The following is a 26,251-nucleotide window of genomic DNA, read 5'->3' as shown; positions in this document are numbered from 1 at the left end:
CAACTTTCGAATGAGCGGTAGATTAAAAAAAATGTGATGACTATTCAAAATTGCTTCAATGTAGATAAGTTTATTTGAATAAATGATTTTCCATTCTATTCTATTCTATTCTAATAAAAAGACGATGCTTAAAACGTTAGGTTGTGTTTTATATATATTCATTACAAATTGTATACTAGGTACATAATTTCATTCAAATCTGGTTATAATATTTTAGTGTGTACGGGACATACTGTATAATAATAATAAATCGCGCCAACTAGTCCCAAGCTAAGCAGAGCTCGTGTTATGGGTACTAACTGATATAAAATACATTTGTTTCGTTGCCTACCATTTATTTATTCACCGCGGTTTGATTGAGTATATATGATAATGACTGATAAAAACTACTCTTTAATAGCTGAAAAATTATAAAGAATACCTTTGCTTGTAACTTCTAATATAACCCTTTTTTTATTGTATATCCTAACAACATTAGGCTGCTGATATACAGTCGGTTAGTCGTCAGTTTTCCCGAATGTAGCGACCAATTGCAACGATTACTACAATATTTGCATGCAAATAGCATTATTTTATGTGTTTTATTAGCAGAGGCTGATAAAATAAGAATGTAGGTCAGGTCAGTTAACCCACCGTAGCAAATTAACCACGACAATTTCCAAGAGAGATCGTGTGGAGATCGACCTTTTGTGACATTTCCCACCAACCCTCTCGCACGCTATCCAAAAGTAAATATTGTAATTGAAGTTACAAGTTATTCATAGTTTTATGCATGTTTTAGACTTATTAGAGTAGAAAAATAAGTGTATTAATCAGGGATAAATGTGTCTTTTTTTTATTCAATTTTTATATTTAACGTATAAAAATTGTTTAAAAAATAATTGTACATTTTATTCATATATACATTGGATCGTACTTGGACAGTTTTATTCTTTATTGTGTAATTAATATATGATTGTAATCATATTTAATTTTAACTCCTCGGATAAGTACTACAAGTACTTATTCGAGGAGTTAAAATTATTTCGAGAATGATTAAAATTTTATTAATTAGAGAAAGTGTCAGTTTTTGAACGTTATACCTAATTATTTTGAAAAAAAAGACAAATGACATAAGCTGTTTAACAAAATTAGTTGTCTGTGCTTGTAAAATCTATTTAATAAAAAATAAAAATGTTGGCTGTCACGCCACTTTTTTTGTATATAACATGTAAATTCAAAAGAAATTGATCGTATTTCGTTGACTGATTTTTCAAAATAAAATAAATTACAATTATTTAATATTAATATGTAAACTGCAAAGTTATAAATTTACAATACGTATGCAGAATTGGCGCCATTTTTATGTACCTACTATTATAATTTTAATAATTTGGAATTTTCTTTTTAAATTGTTTTTATTTTTGATTGTAGAAATAATACAATTTATTGTATTTATATATACATATATATCCAATATTTTTTATTAAATATAAGCAATATCTATTGTTGTGGTAAATGAAATTATGTTTTAATTGTATCTAATAAATCCCAACATTCGCAAATTGCATAGTAAATATTCAAACGAGTGTCATGTTATGCATAAATTTAAGGTTATTTATCTAGAAATTTACAATTAAACTACAAAATAATTACCAATACATTAAGCCAAAAACTGGGTATCATAATATTTTCTATAAAAAATAATAAGTTCGAATTTTTTTTTGTGACATGATTCGTTTATGGCAGTATGTTGGCAGTACATTTTTTTTTATTTAGTATTTTACGGCTCTGGATATTGGCTATAAAGGGAGTACATTTTTAAATTAATATTTCCTGTTCGCTATTTATACAGTAAACTGTATAATTGATATCGTCGTAGAGATTGTAAATTGTAAATATTTTTTCGCTGTGTCGAGACGTCCACGTTAAATCTGATAGTAAATCAGTTCTTCATGTTAACATGTGTTTTCTTCTCAACCTCTCCTCCATAAACTTTACTATATACTCGCCCCGGCTCAGCCCGAGTGTACATGTATTATACATATAAACCTTCCTCTTGAATCACTCTATCTATTTAAAAAAACGCTTCAAAATCCGTTGCGTAGTTTTAAAGATTTAAGCATACATAGGGACGGACAGACAACGACAGCGACTTTGTTTTATACTGATAAAAAATGGTCTGGTGGTACCTCAGCTATTATAATAGCCAAGCAGCTTACTTAGCCCTGTAGAAAAGTGTGTTTCGGTTGAAGGGTGAAATAAGGCCACAGCACAAAGATTTACTTTTTTGTTCTGTTGATAAGGCAGTAAAAGAGGATATTAGAGCAAGAGCCCACGACGGCCAGACATAAGTCTTATTAGTAAGTGTGAAAGTTCTTGTATGTGTGTCCCCAACAAAGGTAAGAACGACCCCCAAACATGAAACCTGGATCGTGGTTCCTTTGGGAGGTAACAGGTAACAAAGGTGTAAAAATTTTCATATCAAATTCGTTATTTTAAGAAACTCCATTTTTTCATATATTGTTCGTAGCAGTATTATAACTTGCGCTGCTCATTGCCAGATCTTTAGTGTGGTTCCCCCTAAACTATACCATTTTATAAATAAACTTATGTTATTTTAATAAAGCTGAAATTTATATATATTATTGAGAGAACTATTAAACTGAGTTTCCTAAATTGCCAGACAGTTTTGTAGATTCTATCATCCTACCAGACTCGTTAACACCGTATATTGGGTAACAACGGTGTATACAATTTCATATCAAATTCGTTATTTTAAGAAACTCCATTTTTTTACATATTGCTCGTAACAGTATTATAACTTGCTCTGCTCATTGCCAGACACTTAATATGGTTACAACCCCCCGCCGGACCCCCTAAACTATATTATTTTATAAATAAAGTTACGTTATTTTGATAAAGCTGAAATACATAGCAATACATGCTTAAAATATCTTCGTAAAAAATCCATTTTTCCTGTAAAGGACAAAAATGTTCATTTATGACATCACATTTATACTTCATTCATTCATTCATTCATAATTTAAGAGCTACGCTCTTGTCGATGGAGCTCTTGCCACTTTCCGCGATCTTCCATCATCCTCTTTAATTCTTGATACGACACGACTCCCATTTTGTCCTCAATTTGTTTGATGTAGCTATTCCTTGGTCTTCCCCTCCACATTTATACTTAAGTATCATAAATATATTGTTTATTTAATATTGATCTATATGGCTCTTACAACATGTAATTGAAATTAATATTTTCGAAGATTACAGATTTAAAATGTAGGAACTTAACGCTGCGACGGTACCGGCCCGGCGGCGTAAACAAAACATGTTTGTACTGTCTAATGACAAAAAAGCTGTAAACGTTGTTTATAAGGACATTCTGTAGTAGGTAGGTATACTTAGTATCAGCATTGGACCCGTACGAAGCCGGGGCGTGTCGCTAGTAAATTTAAAAGTAGTCAGATTATGTTGGTTTGTTTTTTCGTTAGGTTTTGTAGTGTATGTATTTAATGTAATCAAATTTATTAATGTTAAGTTAATGAATAAAGTGTCAAAAAAAAAACATCAATATATCTCTCTTATTAACGATATTTTTCGCCAGTCGCATTCAAGCCGTGCTAGTTAATGGTTATGTTACTCAGATACTCAATTATAAAAAGTAAATAAAGTTCAGAGTCCAGTGTTTTATGTTGAAGCTTGCATTTATTAGTAAGTGCAGTGATTATATATCCATCCCACTCATAGTTGAACCTGTGTCATATGCGTGAAAAAGAACGATGTTGAGGTCACCAAGCAAGCAGTATCATTCAAATCCCGACCTTGTCGCTGCTAAAATCACCGAGACGCCGTTTAGAAAAAGGAAAAGACCAGAAAATGACTTATCTTTTACTTTGGAAAAATTGGGAAACACACTTTCCAACAAGATGGATAGTATGATTGCCGAGTTACGAACAGAGTTTGTAAATAACATTACTTTATTAAATGAGAACATTAACACAAACATAAAAAATGAATTAATTAATCTTAGTACCGCAGTGTTACAGATAAAGAGTGAAGTTAATGAGTTGCGTACTGAATACACCAGTATGCAAACAAATATTTCGAATTTGAACAGCAAATATAATGTTCTTAGTGACGAATTATCTGCATTGAAGGATTCGCTTGAGTTTCAATACAAGGAGTACTCTGATATGAAGGTATGCATTGAAAACTCGAAACTATCGTCTATGGCTGATTATGCAGATAAATTATGTAACCTGCAAAATAAAATCGACATCATGGAACAACAATCACGTCAAAATAACTTAGAAATATGTTTTGTACCCGAAAAACGCGGTGAGAATCTAATTATCTTATTTGAATCAATTACGACAGTGATTAAATACCCAATAGAACGCAAGGACATACTAGCTATTCATCGGGTACCACATGCCCGTTCTGATGAAAATAATCGCCCAAAAAATATTATAGTGAAAGTGTCATCGCGTTACCTTCGGGATAATATACTGAGTGCGTTCCGCTTATCCAAGGGACTTAAGACTGACGATCTGAATATTGTGGGTAACTCACGGAAAATATACATAAACGAACATCTTACATTACAAAACAAAAAGTTGTTTCGAGATTGTCGTGAAGCTGCTAAGTTGCATGGATATAAGTTTGTGTGGATCAAAAATGCCACTATACTGGTTCGTAAATCGGAGACGTCGCCAATATTCGCGATCAGGTCTCAGAGTGAAATTGGAAAATTTAATAAACTTAAAGGACAAACAACTAGTTCTAATTAAATTTTCGCTAACAATAACTATGTATTCATGTATAGGTACTTATTTATTTTTCTACCGAAAACTATGTGACAATAACACCTGCAATATTAATATTAATTACACCTGTATTCACCAGGGTCATTGCACTCTATGTTTACTTTATAATGGCATGGGTATTTGCGTCGTATTGGATAGCCCTCCTCGTATTAGTACTAAATATATACTTTACTTATTAGTTACGATACCAATTGCTCATAATTTTAATTTATATGTAAAAATAAAAGCAAAATGGCTGCAATCTATATGCGACTCATTATCATATCTTGCGTTCCATCACAACATGCTTAACCGGACTTCTAATATAATAATCGCCGTCTGTCTATTTTTCATCACGTCAGTCTACTTACGGGGTATGCAAAGAACATTATGTCCTAGCATTCAACTCTTGTCCCAATCACTTTTATGTAAGAAATTAAGTATGGTGATATACCTTTGGTTGTGTGTATTGTGGCCTGTACGCATAAATATTACATTTAAAATAATCTGCTTGTTTTTAAAGTGGCGCACGACACTGTGACTGCATTATTCTATCAGAACTGTAGAGGGATTCGTACCAAACTTCAAATACTATACATGAATATTCTGTCGCATTCATATGATGTAATTATACTGACTGAGACATGGCTCACTCCACACATTGCAAATAATGAGTTTATTGAGGATCGGTACGTAACGTTCCGTTGTGATCGCAACCGTTCCTTAACTAGTAAACAGGACGGCGGCGGAGTCTTGATTGCAGTGAGGCGTGATCTGCGCCCGGTCAGTGTCACTACCGACTGCGCTGTTGGCATCGAGCACGTCATCGTTGCGCTCCCGACCGATCCACACAATAGTAAACAGCATATTATCAGTGCTGCCTACATACCGCCCCGAACGGTGGACCATGCTTATTTAACACATATTAATACACTGCGTGATATCGTGATGCGAGACGGTGTCGATTCATTTCATGTGTTGGGCGATTACAATCTGTCACATATCAATTGGATATGCAATGACCGCAATACTGGTATGGTGAGTATGGGGAGTGGTGATGTGTGTTCATATATATGTGATTTTATGGCATATACTGATTCATTTCAATACAACAACATATTAAATCAAACTGAAAGAGTACTTGACCTGTGTATATCGAACATGTCCACTGATAATTTGATGCCATGTATACCTTTGTTACCGCCTGACAAATATCACCCGCCTTTTGCGGTGTTCATGTCATTGAATACACATTTTACTCCTATGAAACATAACCTGGCTATTAAATATAAATATAATTCAGCCAATTATGACACTATAAATGAAGAGCTTTTTAAAATAGACTGGGAACTAATTTTACGTGGTCTTAGTGTCAATGAATCGGTAGACCAATTTTATAATATTATTTACACAATCATAAGAACGCACATTCCCACTACACGCCGTATGTCTACACGTTACCCTGTTTGGTTTTCTCCTGCATTAATTCATATATTTAAAAATAAAGAGAAGGCGTGGAGAAAATGGAAACAATATAGTAATATAATTGATTATGAGTTATTCTCTAAATATCGCTCTAGATTTAAATCTGAGAGTAAAAAATGTTACTTTGGTTATATTAATCGAGTGGAAGATGGGATTAAAACTAATGTTAAATATTTTTGGACTTATATGTCAAATTGTAAAAATACTTCCACAATATCGGCCACAATGCATTACGAGAATACATCTGTATCAGAACCTACAGAAATATGTAATGCATTCTCTTCCTTTTTCAATTCATCTTTTGAGCCGTCAACATTGAATCTTAAGGAATGGCATCCGAAAATTTCTTTTGCCAATAATTGTGATATTATAATTGATATCGAATTAAACCTTAAAATGATATCGAAAGGATTAAGTGACCTAGATATCTCCAAAGGACCAGGTCCAGACGGAATACCTGTAATTTTTCTTAAGTCTACAGCTAACGCTTTATCTAGGCCTCTACACATTTTATATAATAGATGCCTAAGACAGGGTATTTTTCCTACATTATGGAAACATGCTCATATAACACCAGTGCATAAAAGCGGAGATAAACACAATATTGAAAATTACCGACCAATATCTATTCTTTCTATATTGGCAAAACTATTTGAGAGCTTAATACATAATGTTATTTATCCTAGTCTCCATCGTGGTATTATGTGTGAACAGCATGGTTTTGTTAAGCGTCGATCGACTATAACTAACCTTATGATTTTTACTAATGATCTATTTGAAAATATGGATAGTCGATTGCAAACTGACGTTATTTACACTGATTTTAGAAAATGTTTTGATAAGGTAGATCATGAACTACTTCTCAATAAAATAGCTTATAACGGCATTCGAGGTGACCTGCTGAGATGGTTCTCATCTTATATATCAGGCAGAACACAGACAGTAGTCGTCAATGGTTTTAAGTCAGATATAGTCAATGTATCATCTGGGGTTCCACAAGGTTCTATCCTTGGACCTTTATTATTTGTTCTATTCATCAATGATGTAAAAAATTGCTTTCTAAATTCAAGTTTTCTGATGTATGCGGACGATTTAAAGATTTACAAAGTTATTAGAAATTTTGATGATCATATCCAACTTCAACAAGATTTAGATAGATATTCTCACTACTGCATCAATAATAAGCTGCAACTTAGTCTTACTAAATGCTGCAACATAAGTTTTACAAAAAATAAACATAAATTTAATTATAACTATAAATTATTAGACACTGATTTGAAAACCGTTACATTAGTCAAAGATTTAGGTATTTTATTGGACTCAAAGTTGCACCTCAATGAACATATAAACTCAATTAAAGATCGTGCAATGAGAATGTTTGGCTTTGTTATGCGATCTTCTTGTGACTTTAAGCGACCCTCTACACTTCTATTTCTCTATAAATCTCTTATAAGATCCCAACTGGAATATGCGACCCCTGTTTGGAGTCCGGTATTTTTAACAAATATATAGAGATGTTGGAGAAAGTACAAAGTAAATTTTTACGAACAATTGATTTTAGATGTTGTCGCCTCAGGCTATCGTACACACAACTATTAGACAAATACAGGATGCTGTGTTTGGAACGTAGACGAATTTTGCTTAATACTATGACCCTGTATAAAATTTGTGCAAATACATTTGATTGTACTGAGTTAACTAATAAGCTGTGCTACGTGGTGCCAACCAGTGTGCACCGTCGTTCGGTAAGGGTACGCCGTGTATTCTTCACCCCAACCTATCGGACGTACGCCGGTGCACGAGCGCCTCTTCACCATATTGTTGATGTATTTAACACCAAATTTCCTGATTTAGATATATTTGATTTGTCATACTTTAAATTTAAGAAAACCCTATTAGACATATTAAGTAGAAACCAGTAAATAAATAATGTATATAATAATAAGAGTAACATAACATAAGTATTAACCCGTGGATATCTGTATTGGTTTTACTATTATTAATTCATATCTATGAACTTATATACATACTACATTGTGAAACTGTTTGTATCCCAAATAAAATAAAATAAATAAAATAAAAATAAAATAAATTTTTTCACATCGATTTTTTTCAGGACGATGTTGCATCCCTATTCCGGAGACAAGACAAATTTGACATTGCCACAGATAACATAATATTACATAATGTTACCATTTTTTAAGTAGACTTGTTACACCATAGGAAATGAATATTAATTTAGTCAGAAGTAATGTGTAGCTGTTTATTTAAAACGCGTTAATACAAAATTAATAAAGTATATAATAATAAATATAGGGTTGTTGTATCAATTTTTTTTATTGACATTATTTTCACTACGTAATATTATGTTATCTGTGTTTCCACTAAAACAAAGACTGTTTTTAAAAATAAACAACATTAGGTACTTAATTTTTATTTGGTCATGTCCTATATAAAACATTTAGTTATTCGAATGTGTCATCAAATCCTTTCCTAAATTCCTAATCGTTCCTATTTATTTACCCTGCCTGTTATTAATAATATTTTTTCCCTACAATCATCTGTCCGTATTGACTAATATTTTGGGAATAAATTTATTAAGAACATGTAAATATAAATTTGTATTTTTTTTATGTATGTATATACAATTGATAAATGGCACGTGTTGTCTATTGTATGTCAGAAATGACTAAAGTCTAATTAATTTAATTTTTTTTAAAATTTCATTTCATACTACGATAGTGTGCACAAAAACAATTTTGTGTTAATCAAGTCAATATTAAGTTAATCGCATACCCCAAGAACACAAATACATCCAAAAATGTAACAGTTGTTTTTAATTATCTATATAGATATAATTATCTATGGTAATCCATTACTCCTAACAAAATCCTTCTTGTACCCGACGGGCTTAGGCAGCTAACGCTAGAAAAAGGACGAGCTCCTTAGAATCATATAGGTGCTAAGGGCCCTTAATAAAGAAAATGTTATAATGTGATGTGGCAATTGTAACGAATCTGCATTCCAAATGAGTAGTAGAATAAAAAATAATGTGACTATTCAAAAGTGCTTATATTAAGTTTATTTGAATAATTTTTTGTAACACCTTTCTTAAAATATTATCCTCGTTCCTACGCATTACATGTCCACAACATAACACTTTAACACTATTATTTACAATTTACAGAACACATACATGACACACACTTTTTCAGTTTTTTTCAGAGTGACAATAAACAAGGAGGGTAGCCCTAGTAACCACTCTAGTCATAGACTTTATACTAGCGCTATTCAACCTTAACAACAGTCACCAATAATATTGCTCTTTTTTTTATATTTATTTTAATTATTATTTTCACATACTCTGAAATGGGTTGAAGCTGAAAATCAGTGTTATGTTCCCTGAACAATGTTCCACGCTGAGCTTCGACCTTTTTGTATTGCTACAGATCACACATAATAACACAAACTTGTAAATCTTATGTCGTATTACGTACTGTCTATTCTTATGAACATATTGTGTGTGATTAATAACAAATAAATAAACGATATATCTATCTATCTAAATACACCAACACCTACACAACCACAATTATTTGATTTTGAGGCGTCTGTGAATGCCATCCATTTCATTGCGTATCTATTACAAATTTGAATTTAGTTGTCTGTACTCTATATTTTTTTAAAATTCGTCATTATTATTAATTCCGTAATGTCATTATTAGTATTAGGAAATAAAGTTAGAGATTCATGTTAGCATTTCTAAACTGGAAAACAAGAGTAAGCGAACATTGGTGCAAATATCCCTTTATGTTTTTCATGCTTTTTATTAAACATACCTAATTGTTGCGAACTATTTGTATACCTTTTTTATTATCTATGTTTTTTATAATATTATTATATTGTTTTTATATGACATAAGTCATTAATATACAAACTTTGATGTTGGCAAATACACCATAGTGCCAAGCCATTACAAAAGAAAAAAAATACAAATATTTTACGACTATACCGGCGCCGTTTTCTTTTGCTGTCCGCGTGTCGTCTTGGTCTCCATCCTTCACAATAGTGGTTCTTTGTATCCAATAGGAAGATGAGTAAATATTCTGATGTATTCGAGGAAATTTTGTGATAAGTGGAAGATCAGACAACTGTAAGCAGCGAACATGAAAACGATCAGCTAGATATTACCTTCTTAAATTTCGATGTGGAGGTCAATTAGTGGTACGCGTACCCCCAGGGGTACGTGAAATTGCATCATGTTTGTAACACCAAAATAACATTTTTTACAATTTTCGTCTGTCTCTCTGGACTTCTGGGCGCCGCAGTCGCCCCTTTGTGACCTAGAACTATGAGATTTGGCAAGTGAGATCGTTATAGATCACAAGTACAGGAATAAATCTGAAAACTGAACATTTGAGATAAAATCTTAAAAGAAATATATTAATATATGAATATTTAGTTACCTCGATGATATAATCATATTCGCCTATAACGTACGTAAAATGTTTTATTTTTGTTTGCTGGTACGGAACCCTTCTAGTGCGAATCCAATTTATTTACTTAATAACAGTTTAGTGGGGGGAAAGGGAATTGTTAGTAATGTGGATTGATTATCTTATTGCTAGCAATGTACCATGTCAGGTTGACCTCCACGCGGTTCCCCCTGGAAACCATCGTGATAAATTCTTGGTGAATTTGTCACGATGGGCTAACTGACCTGACCTCATGCTCATTTTATCATCCTCCACTGGTGCCCCGCCAGCGTAAACCGTTAGCGCAGGCGGGTGCACTACTCCATTATCATTTATAAAAAAAAAAAATAACAGTTTAGTTACCAATATTTACAACAACTGCTACTGTTATCACTAAATATATAATTAAACAATTAAACTAGCTTACAATATATAAATAAAACTAATCCTTATATACAGTAAAATTAAATTAAAAGAAATCCAAAAAAACACTTCCTGTGTTAAATAAATTCGAACGTTTCCCGCGCTTTTTCCATTACTATTTTGGCAACTTTTTACAATTTTTAAATAGGATTGTTGCACTATCGGAAATTAATGTTAACTTATTCAGAAATGACGTGTGGTTGTTTATTTAAAATGCAGGAATACAAAGTTAATATTGTATTGGCATTAATAAATATAGGGTTGTTGTATCAATTTTTTCCTATTGACATATTTTTCATTACAATGAAGACTGCCTTTTTAAAAACAGAATGACGTTCGTATTTGTTTATATTTCATAAAACATTTGAATGAAAAATAAAACTTTGGTTTTTAGCTTAATACTGAAAAAATACTATATCTTCGGAAACTACTAAAATGTATTTTTGTGTTGTATAATACAAAAGGACACTAACGGAAACACGTAAATAAGTAATACGCAAGTAAATTATCAATTTTTGTATATGACAAGCGAATTATGGCTGTATGTGTATATGTGCTGGTAGTTTCCATCAGCTTTTATTATTTAAAAAAAAAACAACCTGACAAATTTTGCCAGTTTGTCGAAGCAAATGTCATATCACAGAGTACTTTCTAATTATTTTTTACGATAGAGCCTGTATAATTGTTTTGATTTTTCTATGTTCTTTGATTCTTTGAGTTTTTAGTTGTGGATAAAGTTTTACTATATTTCCTTACTATTTATCAAAACGTAATTAAATAAAATGTCGAAATCTGCTCACATAGTCGACGGCGAAGCTTCAGAGTCCTCTGATTCTGAAATTGAAATCGAAATTGGTAAACCTCGGGTGAGTACAAGTTTATATTTTTACTGGCTTTTGCCCGCGGCTTCGCTCGCGTTGATTTATACTCTTAAGGGTGGAATTCATCAAAATCCTTTCTTAGGGGACGCCTACGTCATAGTAACTTTATGCATGTAAAGTCTCAGCCCGATCGGTTTGAAATTGACAAAGTTTCACACAAACTTTCATCCCCTATTTTATCCCCTTGGGGGTAGAATTAATCAAAATCCTTTCTTAACGGATGCCTACGTCATAACTAACGTGACCATTTATTCTTTGACTCAAAACGGGACATTTATTTATATCAATTAATAGACAGTCAATAAAGGAAACAATTTATTAAAGCTAATTCTTTAAAAAAAAGTATTACCCCCATAAAAAGGGAGATGTAACATATATAAAAGAATAATAATAATTAACTCTTTATTGTGTCCACAAAATAAACAATAAGAAAATACAGTAAATAGAAAAGTAATTACAATAGGCATTCTTCACGCTATATGCAGTCTCTTAAAGACAACCTAGAAGAGAGAACATATCGTCGATTAAATAGAAAAATGACATTTTTCAAAATTATAAGCTAGAATTGCCTCCTTTTATATAAGTCAATTAAATTAACCACGCCGTCTTAATCATTATCTAAATACTTTTAAAATGACATATGATACTTCTTTGTAAATTTAAAACTTTAAAAGGAAAAATAATTTAAATTAATTTAAAAACTTTAATTGCTTGTCTCCAAGACAATATAAAAATGGCACGTTTTTTTATATTCACCTTAATTATCAACAATAATCTACATCACAACCGGCCCGCTCGACTAAACATATTTTCACCGAGTTTCCAAAAACGGGACAATTTTGCGTCCCAGAGTTAATTTCGGGGACACCGGGACTTGTTGTTATAAAAAGGGACAGTCCCATTTAAAACGGGACGTCTGGTCACGTTAGTCATAACATCTACCTGCATGCCAAATTTCTGCCCGATCCGTCCCGTGGTTTGGGCTGTGCTTTGATAGATCACTATATCAGTCACCTTAGAGTTATATATATTTAGAAGATTGTTATTAATACTACTTTTTAAATTATTTGAATAAGGAATAATGCAGAGATAGTATATGCTGGCGGCACACTACACGAGTGTAGGTAGCCAAATAGGTAGAGTATGTAGTTATGTCAATTAGCCCATTTTATATATACATATAAATAAAATTATAGTGCCTGTAACACCAAAATAACATTTTTTACAGTTTTTGTCTGTCTCTCTGGACTTTTTTTGGCAGGTAACTGATGTACTAAGGAGTAACATAGTAATTTTATTTTAGAAAAATAAAGTTAAATGAAGTCGCGGGTATAGCTAGTCCCACATAAATAAAAGAAATGGTAACCAAACAAAAAGAAAACGAAGTTGATTTGCAATAGATGGGAGATGAAATAAGGTTAACAGTCAGCCCCAACTAGAGAAGGGAAGCCCGAAATAGAGTACACTGAAAGGACTGTGCTTGACAGGATGGAGTGTAAACTTTCCAAAGGAAATACAATCATACTTACGCCATATTTTAATTTTATTTTATTAACAGTTTGCGCTGGTGGGCAGTGAAGGATGATAAAATGAATATGAGGTCAGGTCAGTTAGCTCATTGTGACAAATTCACCAGGAATTTATCACGATGGTTTCCAGGGGGAACCGCGTGGAGGTTGAGCTGACAGGGTACATTGCTAGCAATAACATCATCTTTCCACATTACTAACAATCCCCTCACCCCCCCCCCCCCCCCCACTTACGCCATGTTAGGTTCTTGAAATACATGACTTAAATCGATATGACGTAAGTCATAGACATATTTTTTCATATGTTTATAATACATGTAGAACTCAAGGGTTTTTTTTTTTTAATGATAATGGAATGGTACTCCCGCCTGCGCTAACGGTTTACACTGGCACTTACAAGATGATAAGATGAATATGAGGTCAGGTTAGTTAGCCCATTGTGACAAATTCACCAGGAATTTATCACGATGGTTTCCAGGGGGAACTGCATGGACGTCGTGGTATTTTATTGTAAATTTTTATACCTATTCCCAGGGTGGGAAGGTCTCCAGCAAGGTGGACCGACGATCTGGTCAAGATCGCTGGAAGGGATTGGATGCGAGCAGCGCAGGACCGATCGTCGTGGAGATCTTTGGGGAAGGCCTATCCTAGCCTATGTCCAGCAGTAGACGTCTTCCGGGCTGCGATGATGATTCCCATAAAAAACCTATTGATTTTTTCATAGGATGTGTAGTATCGTTTCCTCTTCAATTTTAGATACAAGTGAACTCCCTCATCGTCTTTTAAATTATTATAATTAAATATTATTTATATTACAGGCTATGCCTTCACAAAATGTGGATAATTTTGTCATAACTGGAGAAGCGCCGGAGTCTGATGATGGTATTTCTGATTTATTTATTTATTTAGAAATAGAAATAATCTTTATTCAAATAAACTTGATATAAGCACTTTTGAGTAGTTAATTTTTTTTTGTTCTACCGCTAGTATAACATTCTAACAGTGAAAGAATTTTTTAAATTAGATCAGAAGAATCGGATATACCGCAAACAAACAAACATACAAACCTAACCTCTTGATAATTTTAATTATTTTATTTAATTGATTAATTTTTATTCAACAAGAATTTTGGTCCTTCGAGCCGGAGTAATTTGATTGATTTTATTCCAGATTCCAAAATGTCCCCAAGAGATCCAATTGAGCTGGATCTCCCATTAAACATGGTGGCATCTCCACCAACCAGCCCCAACAAGCTAGTGTACACTTCATTGCTGCATCAGAAATTATGTATGTATCAATCTATTGTAACTTTTTTTTAATCTACCGCTCAATCGGAAATCTGTCTCATCACAAGAAGAACGAGCAGGAAATTTGCGAGTTGCTGTTTTAAATATTTTTATTCTTACTTTACATTTTTAAGTTTAAGTGTGTGAATACAGACTACCAATTAGCACTAATTCAATTTGAGTATTTAACTCAAATAGAAAAAATATCGAATATACAACCAACTGGTTAAAAAATTAATAAGAGGGAATCAGTCATAGTTATTAGAGCAGACCAGTCCCTACAAGCAGCACCCGTTCACGAGTATAACGGATGATAGTAAAGCAAATACCTCATGAATTTATCGAAATATGAAAGTGAAATAGTGATTTTTATTTTTAAACTTTCGAGTTTAGTTCATATCAATATACAATTTTATGGCAAATAAAAATAAATATTCGGGTCATTGAACTTCCTAAAATATGGTCGAGCGCAGTGATGGCTGGCTCATACACATTTGACAAAGTGAGATAGAAGTTACATTAAATTTTAAACTTGATCCAACCAGCCAAAGAAATTTCTTACATCTAAAATTCTCGTGTCACAATGTTAGTTACCATACTCCTCCGAAACGGCTTGACTGATTTTTATGAAATTTTATATACATATTCAGTAGTTCTGAGAATCGGCTAGTATCTATTTATCATACCATTTAGTGATAAGGGTTGTCCACCCCTAAAATTTTTGTTTTATAGTTTGTACAAAATTTTGTTTTACAAAACTTTTTTTTATAATGTGTCAAAATTTTCACCTTTCTATCACCAACTCCTATTTTTAAATAGCGATTTTAATTTATTTAATAAAACGTTTATAGAGCCAGATAGTTTAAAGAGCATAACATAAACAGCTTTTTTTTATTTGTCCGATTTATATTTTTTTTCCAGGGGAATGTAACGTGTCCCTGCGAGCGAACATTGAAGGTCTTGTAAGGCATACTACAGATATTTCCGTTGAGAAATTAACCAGTGTTGATAAAACTTTGCTAAATGTACAGGTTAGTCACATTCACTTTTAAATTCTAACACATGAGTATTGGGCTAAGAGTCACACATGAGTATTGGTCAAAAAGTAACACATGAGTATTGGTCAAAAAGTAACACATGAGTATTGGTCAAAAAGTATCACATGAGTATTGGGCAAAAAGTAACACATGAGTATTGGTCAAAAAGTAACACATGAGTATTGGTCAAAAAGTAACACATGAGTATTGGTCAAAAAGTAACACATGAGTATTGGGCTAAGAGTCACACATGAGTATTGGTCAAAAAGTAACACATGAGTATTGGTCAAAAAGTAACACATGAGTATTGGTCAAAAAGTAACACATGAGTATTGGTCAAAAAGTAACACATGAGTATTGGTCAAAAAGTAACACATGAGTATTGGGCAAAAAGTAACACATGAGTATTGGGCAAAAAGTAACACATGTTTTTTTTCTTTCCAGGAGAGTATGCGAGCAACTAATGCCAATTTAGCGCTGGCTAAAGCAAGACTCAAGCAGATAACAGAAGCATTAGATAAAGCGAACTGTTCCTCAGCTTTACCGACTGTGAAAGTGAAATAGTGATTTTTATTTTTAAACTTTCGCGTTTAGTACACATCAATATATTTAAAAAAAATTATGGTAAATAAAAATAAATATGCGGGTCATTGAACTTCTTAAAATATGGTCGAGCGCAGTGATGGCTGGCTCATACGTCATACTCGTGAACGAGTGCTGCTTTTAGGGACTGGTCAGCATTAATCACTACAACTGATTTAATTTTAATATGTATGTGTTTGACCCTAATAAATTAGTGCTCGTTGGCAGTTTGTTTTCAGAGGTTTCAACTTAAAAATGTAAAGTTACAACAATTATTTAAAAGAGAACACGCAAGTTTCTCGTTCTTCTTGTGATGAGACAGCTTTCCGAATGAGCGGATTAAATGAAGTTTTGTATTATATATATAAATATATATATGGTTGAGTGCAATGATGGCTGGCTCATCCGTCATACTCGTGAATGGGTGCTGCTTGTGGGGACTGGTCAGTTTGGTTACGAACGTTACGAACACTGATTAGACTATTTGCTTTTGCAATAGCATATGCTGGTGGTCACTATATTCACCCAAATTTGAATTTAAAAATGAAGTGATTTCGAAATGAGAAGAACTGACAAAAAACTCAGCTCGTATTCTTTTCAAATAAATGTTATAGATGTTTATAATACAGACTATAAACATCTATAACATTTATTTGAAAAGAATACGAGCTGAGTTTCTTGTCAGTTCTTCTCATTTCGAAATCACTCCGAACTGACGGTAGATTTGACATATCATAAGAGTCTGTAATAGACCTACATGTATAAACATATTTTGAAATGATAACTATGACTATTCAAAAGTGCTTGGATTAAGTTTATTTGAATTAAAAAAAAATCATTACTATAAAATTATTCATGTTAAAAGACTTAACTAAATTATTAATCAAATAGTGATATTAACACATTGTTTTTTTTTTCGGACTACTCTAATGCTGTTGGCCGCAGCTGGCCTTTACAGCTTCACCGGACGATAGGGGGCGAGTGCAGATGGCACTCCAAACCCGCGGAAGGACTTATGGAGCGGCTGAAGGCCAACTCCCGCCTGATGTATACGAACGCATTATGTTAGTGGGGCAGGTATTTGTACCCGTTCCGAGGATTGCCACTTATAAGCGGGGTAGGTACTACAACTCATTTAGACATGTTATCCTTTGTTTATGCCCAATTTACACTCAGCCCGAGTGGGCAGGGAAGTGAGCAGCGCGAGAGTGGAAACACTTCCCATGCCTTTGGCGCTGCCACTCGCGCTTCCCGGCGCTCCCTGGATTGTCGGTTTTTCGTGCGCGAGTCAAAGGACTGGCAGCGCGTTTTTACTTTCAGCCCTCTCGCTCAGTTGTCGCCCGGCAATATTTCCTGCAGCGCGTGTAGCAGGGGAAGCGGCTGAATGTAAACGTAGAATTAGAAATTAAAGATCGAGGAGAGACAGAAGTCGTTGGTACAATAGTAGTGATTTATGAAATCTTAAGATTTAAAAAGAAGTTCTTTTTGTTATTTACTCGTACTGTAACTCTCATAATGTATTAATAGACGGCCTCGGTAGTTTAGCGGTGTCGACGCTTTTCGATGATCGCGGGTTCGTTTCCTCGTACAGTACAAAGATTTGCATTCATGAGTATGATTATACAAACGTATAGGTTTGGGTGTTTGCTATATATATTATATATTTACAATAAAGTTTTTGTATCAATAGTCTAATACCCATAACACAAGCTCAGCTTAGCTTGGGACTAGATGGCGCTGTGTGCATGACTAGGATTATTATTACAATGCATTAATTTTATTTGTTATCATTGAAAATAATATTGATTTGATTTTAAATAAAAAGTGTTAATTATTTATTTGTTACAAAAAATTTAATAAAACGTAATACAAAATAAAAAAGTATTTTATTTGATTAAATAGTATATCCGGCTGTGTCGTATCCCCACTTTGTCATTTCCCCGTCGACCCAGTTCCTGAAGGCGGGAACGTTGACATATACCGCGGGAACGTCTTTCTCCCCGCAGCCTATACCCCAGGCCACAAGTCCGGTCAGTTTGTACCGATCGTCTCCTATAGGACAGGCTAGGGGTGCACCTCCATCACCCTGGAACAGTAAAGAACAGAATAAAATAATATTAGGGGGGGGATTGTTAGAATATCATGTCAGATCGACCTCCACGCGGTTCCCCCTGGAAACCATCGTGATAAATTCCCGGTGAATTTGTCACGTGCTAACTGATCTGACTTCATGTTCATCCTATCATCCTCCACTGGTGCCCCGCCAGCGTAAACCGTTAGCGCAGGCGGGTGCAACATTCCATTATCAACCTTTAAAAAAAAATTAATAATATTTATTATTTAACAATGATGTTGCCCAGAGCAGCATATACTTTTTTTTCAATATCTTTATTCATGTAAATGTATTACAGACTAGTCAGTCAAATCTACGATCTATCCGATCTATCCGTACACAACCTTGTCTGTTGACTGTCTGAGGCTGTCGCCAACAGCCCATCCGCTGACGACAGCCTCTGTGACGATTGCAATATTTTACAAAAAAAATATATCGCCCTGGTGCACTACAAAAACACCAAACAAAGCTCGGTCGCCCCGGTCCCCACCAGCGCAGCTATAGAGACACTACAATAACACCAAACGAAGCTCGGTCGCTGCGGTACCCAGAGAACCAGAACACATCCTTGCTCCATCTGTTGGCGACAGCCTCTGTGTTGATTGCAATATTTTATAAAAAAAAAAACCAAGCAAAGCTTGGTCGCCCAGGTACTTTTCAGGTGACAATAGGAACAAACAATACAAATCACCAAGCGAAACTCAGTCGCCTCGGTACCTAAAATCAAATCAAATTGAAAATATCTTTATTCATGTAGGTCTATTACAGACTCTTATGATATGTCCAATCTACCGTCAGTTCGGAGTGATTTCGAGATGAAGAACTGACAAGAAACTCAGCTCGTAATCTTTTCAAATAAATGTTGTACATGCTTACAATAATACAGATTCATTTAAATTCAAATTTGGGAGAATAGATTGACCACCAGCATTATTGTCCTTATTAATATTATAAATGCGAAAATAACTCTGTCTGTCTCACGTTCACGCTAAAACTACTAAACCGATTTAAATGAAATTTGGTACACATATAGTCTAGACCAGGGTAGGCGAACATTTATGCATCAACGTGCCATTTTTTCCAAAAAATGTTTAATGTGGTCATTGACGTGCTATCAAATAATTTTGTCTTTCTGATTATTTGGAAAATAATAATAATAAATGCTATCAAAACTCTCTATGAAATAAAGTAAACAAAAGAGGTACATTTTGGATTGTTTTCATTACACGCATAAATTAAGTTACTGTAAAATTAGTGTGACTTCTGTTGCTGCAGGTTAGATGACAAATTATTTATGTCAGGCTTGTACGATGTTACTTTTAGCAAAGTGCATGCTGAACTGGATTCATCTGTCAAAGAGTTTCTAACCGAGTTCATGTTATTCATCTCTGAAAATAATGACTCGCAGGCATAGGTAGGTGAAAATATTGTTAAAAAAGCATGAGCCAGTTTCTTCAAACAGTTTTATGATCGACGACGTAATATTGTGTCGCGTGCCGTCAATGGCATGCGTGCCATTGGTTCGCTTACCCTGCTCTAGACTCTGAGAAAGGATATAGGCTACTTTATAATCCGAAAATTGTTGATATGACGCGATTGATTATGTCTTTAACTTGCTTGATATAACTGTGCTTTGGTCTTAGAGAGGGAGGGGCCTCTCTTTCTTATTTTTCCCTCAATAATAATTTTATAAAAGCATCGTGCCGTATCAAGTGTCCCAATATTTTTCCGAGTCTATTTTCTAGTTGGTAATTCGATGAGGGATCGATCGGAGGGGCGCCCGGGGGCGCCGGTGTGGAGCGCCCGAGCTCGAGCAGGCGCCCGGTTGAATGCGCGATATGGTGTGTTGGGGGTCGTCGTTTTTGCCGGCGAGGACGGTGTCGTGTGTGTGTGGAAAACTGTGATCGGGGTGGGTTAGTAATCACCTGACAAGTATCCTTGCCTTCTTCTCCACCAGCACACACGAAGCTGGTGTGAAGTTTGAACTTGGGCCCGAGCCGGGTGGCCTTCAATTGCTCGTTGCACTTGGTGTACGGTACCATATCCACCTCCACCTTCTTGAGGATGACGGCATAACGTCCCTGGAGACCTGGAAAATATTTCATGTTGATGTAAAACAAGTTACAAGAAAATAATAACCCACGACAGGGGTGAAAGGGGATTGATAGCAATATACCATGTCAGGTTGACCTCCACGCGGTTGCCCCTGGAAACCAACGTGATAAATTCTTGGTGAATTTGTCACGATGGGCTAACTGACCTGACCTCATGCTCATCCTATCGTGGAGGCGCAGGCGGGTGCACCATTCCATTATCATCCATAAAAAAAAATAACCCGTAACAATTCACACAAAAAGTTATGTGTGCATGATGCTTTGCTCGCTCGATCGTGGAGGCGCAGGCGGGTGCACCATTCCATTATCATCCATAAAAAAAAAAATAAACCATAACAATTCACACAAAGTTATGTGTGCATGATGCTTTGCTCGCTCGATCGTGGAGGCGCAGGCGGGTGCACCATTCCATTATCATCCATAAAAAAAAATAACCCATAACAATTCACACAAAGTTATGTGTGCATGATGCTTTGCTCGCTCGTGTACTTTTCATGATAATTGGGATATATAACACCAAGCGAAGCTCGATTGGCCAGGTACTTTTCACGTGACCATAAACGCATCGTACAAAGACATCAAATGAAGCATCAGATGTCGCCCCGGTCCTCACCAGCGCTGCCATAGGGACACTACAATAACACCAAACGAAGCTCGGTCGCCCCGGTACTCACAGAACCAGGACACATCCTTCCCTTGGCGACAGCTTCTGTGTTGATTGCAATATTTTACAAAAAAAAACACCAAGCGAAGCTCGATCGCCCAGGTACTTTTCACGTGACAATAGGAACAAACACTTCATAAAACAACAAGCGAACCTCGGTCGCCTCGATACCTACAAATCAAATCAAATTGAAAATATCTTCATTCATGTAGGTCTATTACAGACTCTTATGTCAAACCTACCGTCAGTTCGGAATGCTTTTGAGATGAGAACTCACAAGAAACTCAGCTCGTATTCTTTCAAATAGGGTTACAATATTACGGAGTGATTTTTAAATTCAAATTTGCGAGAATACAGTGTCCAGCAGTATATGCTATTGCCAAAGCAAATAGTCTAATCAGTGTTCGTAACCAGAACAGACCAGTCCCCACAAGCAGAACCCATTCACAGTTTGATGGATGAGCTTATGTGGTGTTGTGTGAGATTCTGTGAAGTTATGGGCACAGGTCCCTTTTCCCCACTGGGCATATTAGGCACGTGCCCAGAGCCCCGCGATGGATTGAGGCCCCCTAGTCTAGTCTAGTCCTACTCCATTACCAAATGATAACTGATAGCTACTCTACTCTCGCCTGAAGATCAGTCTTAACAAATGCTTACCGACTATGGTCAATTTGTTCGTTTTTGTTGTTTTTTATAAATGTCTAGCAAGAACTTGAACACCTCATCACATAACGACATTTTAAAATTATTATTGTCTGGTTTGTTTTGAAGGTAGGGTATCCCATTCCTAAATTATTATTGCCTGGTTTGTTTTGAAGGTAGGGTAGCCCATTCCTAAATTATTTTTGGTTTGTTTTGAAGGTAGGGTAGCCCATTCCTAAATTATTATTGCCTGGTTTGTTTTGAAGGTTGGGTAGCCCATTCCTAAATTATTTTTGTCTGGTTTGTTTTGAAGGTAGGGTAGCCCATTCCTAAATTATTTTTGTCTGGTTTGTTTTGAAGGTAGGGTAGCCCATTCCTAAATTATTATTGTCTGGTTTGTTTTGAAGGTAGGGTAGCCCATTCCTAAATTATTTTTGTCTGGTTTGTTTTGAAGGTAGGATAGCCCATTCCTAAATTATTATTACCTGGTTTGTTATGAAGGTAGGATAGCCCATTCCTAAATTATTATTGCCTGGTTTGTTATGAAGGTAGGATAGCCCATTCCTAAATTATTATTGCCTGGTTTCTTTTGAAGGTAGGGTAGCCTATTCCTAAATTATTATTGCCTGGTTTCTTTTGAAGGTAGGGTAGCCCATTCCTAAATTATTTTTGCCTGGTTTGTTTTGAAGGTAGGATAGCCCATTCCTAAATTATTATTACCTGGTTTGTTATGAAGGTAGGATAGCCCATTCCTAAATTATTATTGCCTGGTTTGTTATGAAGGTAGGATAGCCCATTCCTAAATTATTATTGCCTGGTTTCTTTTGAAGGTAGGGTAGCCTATTCCTAAATTATTATTGCCTGGTTTCTTTTGAAGGTAGGGTAGCCCATTCCTAAATTATTTTTGCCTGGTTTGTTTTCAAGGTAGGGTAGCCCATTCCTAAATTATTATTGCCTGGTTTCTTTTGAAGGTAGGGTAGCCCATCCCTAAATTATTATTGCCTGGTTTCTTTTGAAGGTAGGGTAGCCCATTCCTAAATTATTTTTGCCTGGTTTCTTTTGAAGGTAGGGTAGCCCATTCCTAAATTATTATTGCCTGGTTTGTTTTGAAGGTAGGGTAGCCCATTCCTAAATTATTATTGCCTGGTTTCTTTTGAAGGTAGGGTAGCCCATTCCTAAATTATTTTTGTCTGGTTTGTTTTGAAGGTAGGGTAGCCCATTCCTAAATTATTATTGCCTGGTTTGTTTTGAAGGTAAGGTAGCCCATTCCTAAATTATTATTGTCTGGTTTGTTTTGAAGGTAAGGTAGCCCATTCCTAAATTATTATTGCCAGGTTTGTTATGAAGGTAGGGTAGCCCATTCCTAAATTATTTTTGCCTGGTTTGGTTTGATGGTAAGGTAGCCCATTCCTAAATTATTTTTGCCTAGTTTGTTTTTTTGTTTTGAAGGTAGGGCATCCCCATATACATCCCTAAAGAGTTGTAGGCTACCAACCTCCTTGCATAAACTAGCCATATAACACAAACACATTTAATAAAAAGTATATTGTCGAAATGTCAAATTGATTCGCTTGCAAATGACTGATCTAAATGAGTTGTTAAATTAATTATTATTTGTTATTTTTAATTCTGATATTATATACACCGTCATATATTCAATCTTTTATTAATATCACTCCTTCTGTATATCAACACGCCAACCATAACCACACTGGTGACACCCTATTGAACATTTTTATTTGGAAAATTTGGAAGATAAAATATGACAGAGCAGCACTACATCTACAGTACGAGACGGTATGTCATCTGAAATTTTTAAAGTAGCAATTAAAGTACCACCCTTTTGGCCCGAAGAGCCGGAAATATGGTTTGCTCAGGTGGAAGGACAATTCGCTATTTCAAAAATTACCAATGATTTAACCAAATTTAATTACGTAATAGGTCAACTCGACCAACAATTTTCTAAAGAGGTAAAAGACGTAATTATCAATCCGCCTGTAGAGGGAAAGTATGACAAGCTCAAATCAGAATTAGTTAAGCGTCTCACTGCATCAAAGGATAAAAAGGTGAAACAATTATTAATGCATGAGGAGCTGGGAGATCGCAAGCCCTCGCAGTTTCTAAGACATTTGCAGAGTTTAGCTGGACCGAAGGTACCGGATGAGTTTCTTCAAACGATTTGGACCAGCCGTCTTCCTGCACGTATTCAGACCATCCTTATAGCACAAACTACGGCTGATTTAGATGTATTAGCGGATCTAGCTGATAGAATCATGGATCTCACGCCATGTTCACCCCACGTTGCTGTCATGAGTCGTGATGGTGCAGGCCCTAGTTCCAGTAATATGGCGAATGAAATAGCGGAGTTGCGTAAACAAGTGAAGTCACTCACTATGCAATTGGATCGTCGTCAGCGCTCTAGGTCTAGGAATTCACATTCACAACGTAGCCGATCAGCATCAAGGTCCCATACCAATTATAAAAAGTTTCCCGTATGTTGGTATCATCATAAATTTGGTAGCAAAGCGAACAAGTGCGTAAAACCATGCGACTATAGTCAGGAAAACTAACAAGGCAGTCGACAGTGGCGACAAGCGATTGCCCAATTTCCAGTAGTCGCCTTTTCGTTACGGATCGGAATACAAAGACTCAGTTTCTCGTTGATACCGGAAGCGATCTCTGCGTCTTTCCTCGATCACTACTACGAGAACGTCGCACCAAGACCAATTATCAACTGCGTGCCGCCAACGGAAGCGTCATCGATACCTACGGCTACGCACATTTGAATCTGGACTTGGGACTACGTAGGCAATTTCCATGGAGATTTGTAGTTGCTGATGTAACTAAGTGTATTATAGGTGTAGATTTTTTATCATTTTATAATTTAATTGTTGACTGTTATAATCAATGTTTAATAGATAATACCACTACACTTACTGCGAAAGCTACACATTCACATCCTTCCAACACAATTCAATCTATTAAAGTTTTAATAGGTGATTCTAAATTTCATAATATTTTGGCTGAAATTGCTTATTTTCTCCCGATCTGATGCAGAGCATGAACAACATTTACGTACAATTTTTACTAGAATGAGAGAGTACAGTATAATAATCAATACAGCTAAATCAATTTTAGGTGCATCAGAAGTTACATTTTTAGGTTATCGAATTTCTGAGAAAGGTACAAAACCACTTGACACTAAGGTGCAAGCTATTAAGGATTTTCCTCCGCCAAAAGATGTCAGGCAGCTTAGACGGTTTTTGGGCATGATAAATTTTTATAGGCGTTTCTTACCTCATGCTGCTCAAACACAGGCACCCCTCAATTCTCTTTTAGCAGGTTCAGTTAAAGGTTCTAATCCTATAAATTTAACAGGAGATACTCTGAAAGCTTTTGAATCTTGCAAAGAAAGCCTTTCCAATGCTACACTTTTAGCCCATCCTGATTGCGAAAGTAATCTCGCGTTAGTGACTGATGCTTCAGATACAGCTATAGGTGCAGTATTACAACAACTTAAGAATGGCGTTTGGGAGCCTTTAGCATTCTTTTCTCAAAAACTCAGTCCATCTCAACAAAAATACTCACCATATGACCGGGAACTGTTAGCAATTTATGAAGCAATAAAATACTTTCGTCATATGCTCGAAGCTAGACATTTTATAATTTATACTGACCATAAACCGATCAGTTTTGCTTTTCATGAACGGAAAGTTAACTGCTCGCCTAGGCAGTATAGGCATTTAGATTATATTTCTCAGTTTACCACTGATATCCGTCACATATCCGGCAAGAATAATGTGGTAGCTGATACATTATCTCGTGTTGAAGAGCTACAATCACCAAGCAGTTTAGTGGCTATAGCACAAGCACAGGATACTGATTCCGAATTATCTCATTTCTTAGTTAATCCAAATTCTTTGCGTCTTGAAAAACGAGAATTACCTGGAAGTTGCGTTTCCTTGTATTGTGACATCAGTACAGCAACTCTTAGGCCGTTCGTGCCCAAGACATTTCGAAGAGAAATCTTTAACAGTCTGCATTCTCTGAGCCATCCTGGTCCTAACGCGTCAGCTAAATTAATAGCTCAGCGCTTTGTTTGGCCTGGCATCAGAAAGGACTGCAGATTGTGGGCTAAGTCATGTATAGCTTGCCAACGTGCTAAAGTAAGTCGTCACGTATCCACTCCATTAGGCACTTACGACTTACCTCGAGCATGATTTA

The 26,251-nt window shown here is 35.2% G+C and overlaps 3 protein-coding genes across 4 annotated transcripts in view; 2 read left to right on the top strand and 1 right to left on the bottom strand.

Annotated features, from left to right (window-relative positions):
• The first annotated feature begins 3,770 nt into the window (after positions 1-3,770).
• LOC131843886 (uncharacterized) lies at positions 3,771-4,781 on the top strand. Its single transcript, XM_059192662.1, has one exon. The coding sequence runs from the start codon at positions 3,771-3,773 to the stop codon at positions 4,779-4,781; it is 1,011 nt and encodes a 336-aa protein (XP_059048645.1).
• Positions 4,782-11,911: 7,130 nt separating this feature from the next.
• On the top strand, positions 11,912-16,504 carry LOC131843889 (uncharacterized). 2 transcript variants are annotated; one of them, XM_059192666.1, is made up of 5 exons: positions 11,912-12,045; positions 14,408-14,471; positions 14,760-14,876; positions 15,797-15,906; positions 16,357-16,504. In XM_059192666.1, exons 1-5 carry the CDS (start codon positions 11,962-11,964, stop codon positions 16,474-16,476), a joined length of 495 nt encoding a protein of 164 aa, XP_059048649.1. In that variant the 5' UTR covers positions 11,912-11,961; the 3' UTR covers positions 16,477-16,504. The 2 variants fall into 2 exon arrangements, with proteins under 2 accessions (XP_059048649.1, XP_059048650.1); XM_059192667.1 differs by lacking the exon at positions 11,912-12,045 and adding an exon at positions 14,287-14,316.
• Positions 16,505-18,363: 1,859 nt separating this feature from the next.
• The window catches only part of LOC131843888 (phenoloxidase-activating factor 2-like), a 29,285-nt gene continuing 21,397 nt past the window's right edge, over positions 18,364-26,251 (bottom strand). The window contains exons 8-9 of the mRNA XM_059192664.1: positions 20,533-20,696; positions 18,364-18,580 (exon numbers count right to left, since the gene is read on the bottom strand). Of these exons, the coding sequence (XP_059048647.1) occupies positions 18,389-18,580; positions 20,533-20,696 (356 nt within the window). The 3' untranslated portion in view covers positions 18,364-18,388. The remainder of the gene's footprint in view (positions 18,581-20,532; positions 20,697-26,251) is intronic.

Source organism: Achroia grisella, unplaced genomic scaffold (genome assembly GCF_030625045.1).
Source record: "Achroia grisella isolate CSIRO2021 unplaced genomic scaffold, CSIRO_AGI_Agris_v1 utg3551, whole genome shotgun sequence".
Taxonomy (NCBI): domain Eukaryota; kingdom Metazoa; phylum Arthropoda; class Insecta; order Lepidoptera; family Pyralidae; genus Achroia; species Achroia grisella.
The sequence above is the reverse complement of the archived record's forward strand: the minus strand, read 5'-3'. Positions and strand labels throughout refer to the sequence as shown.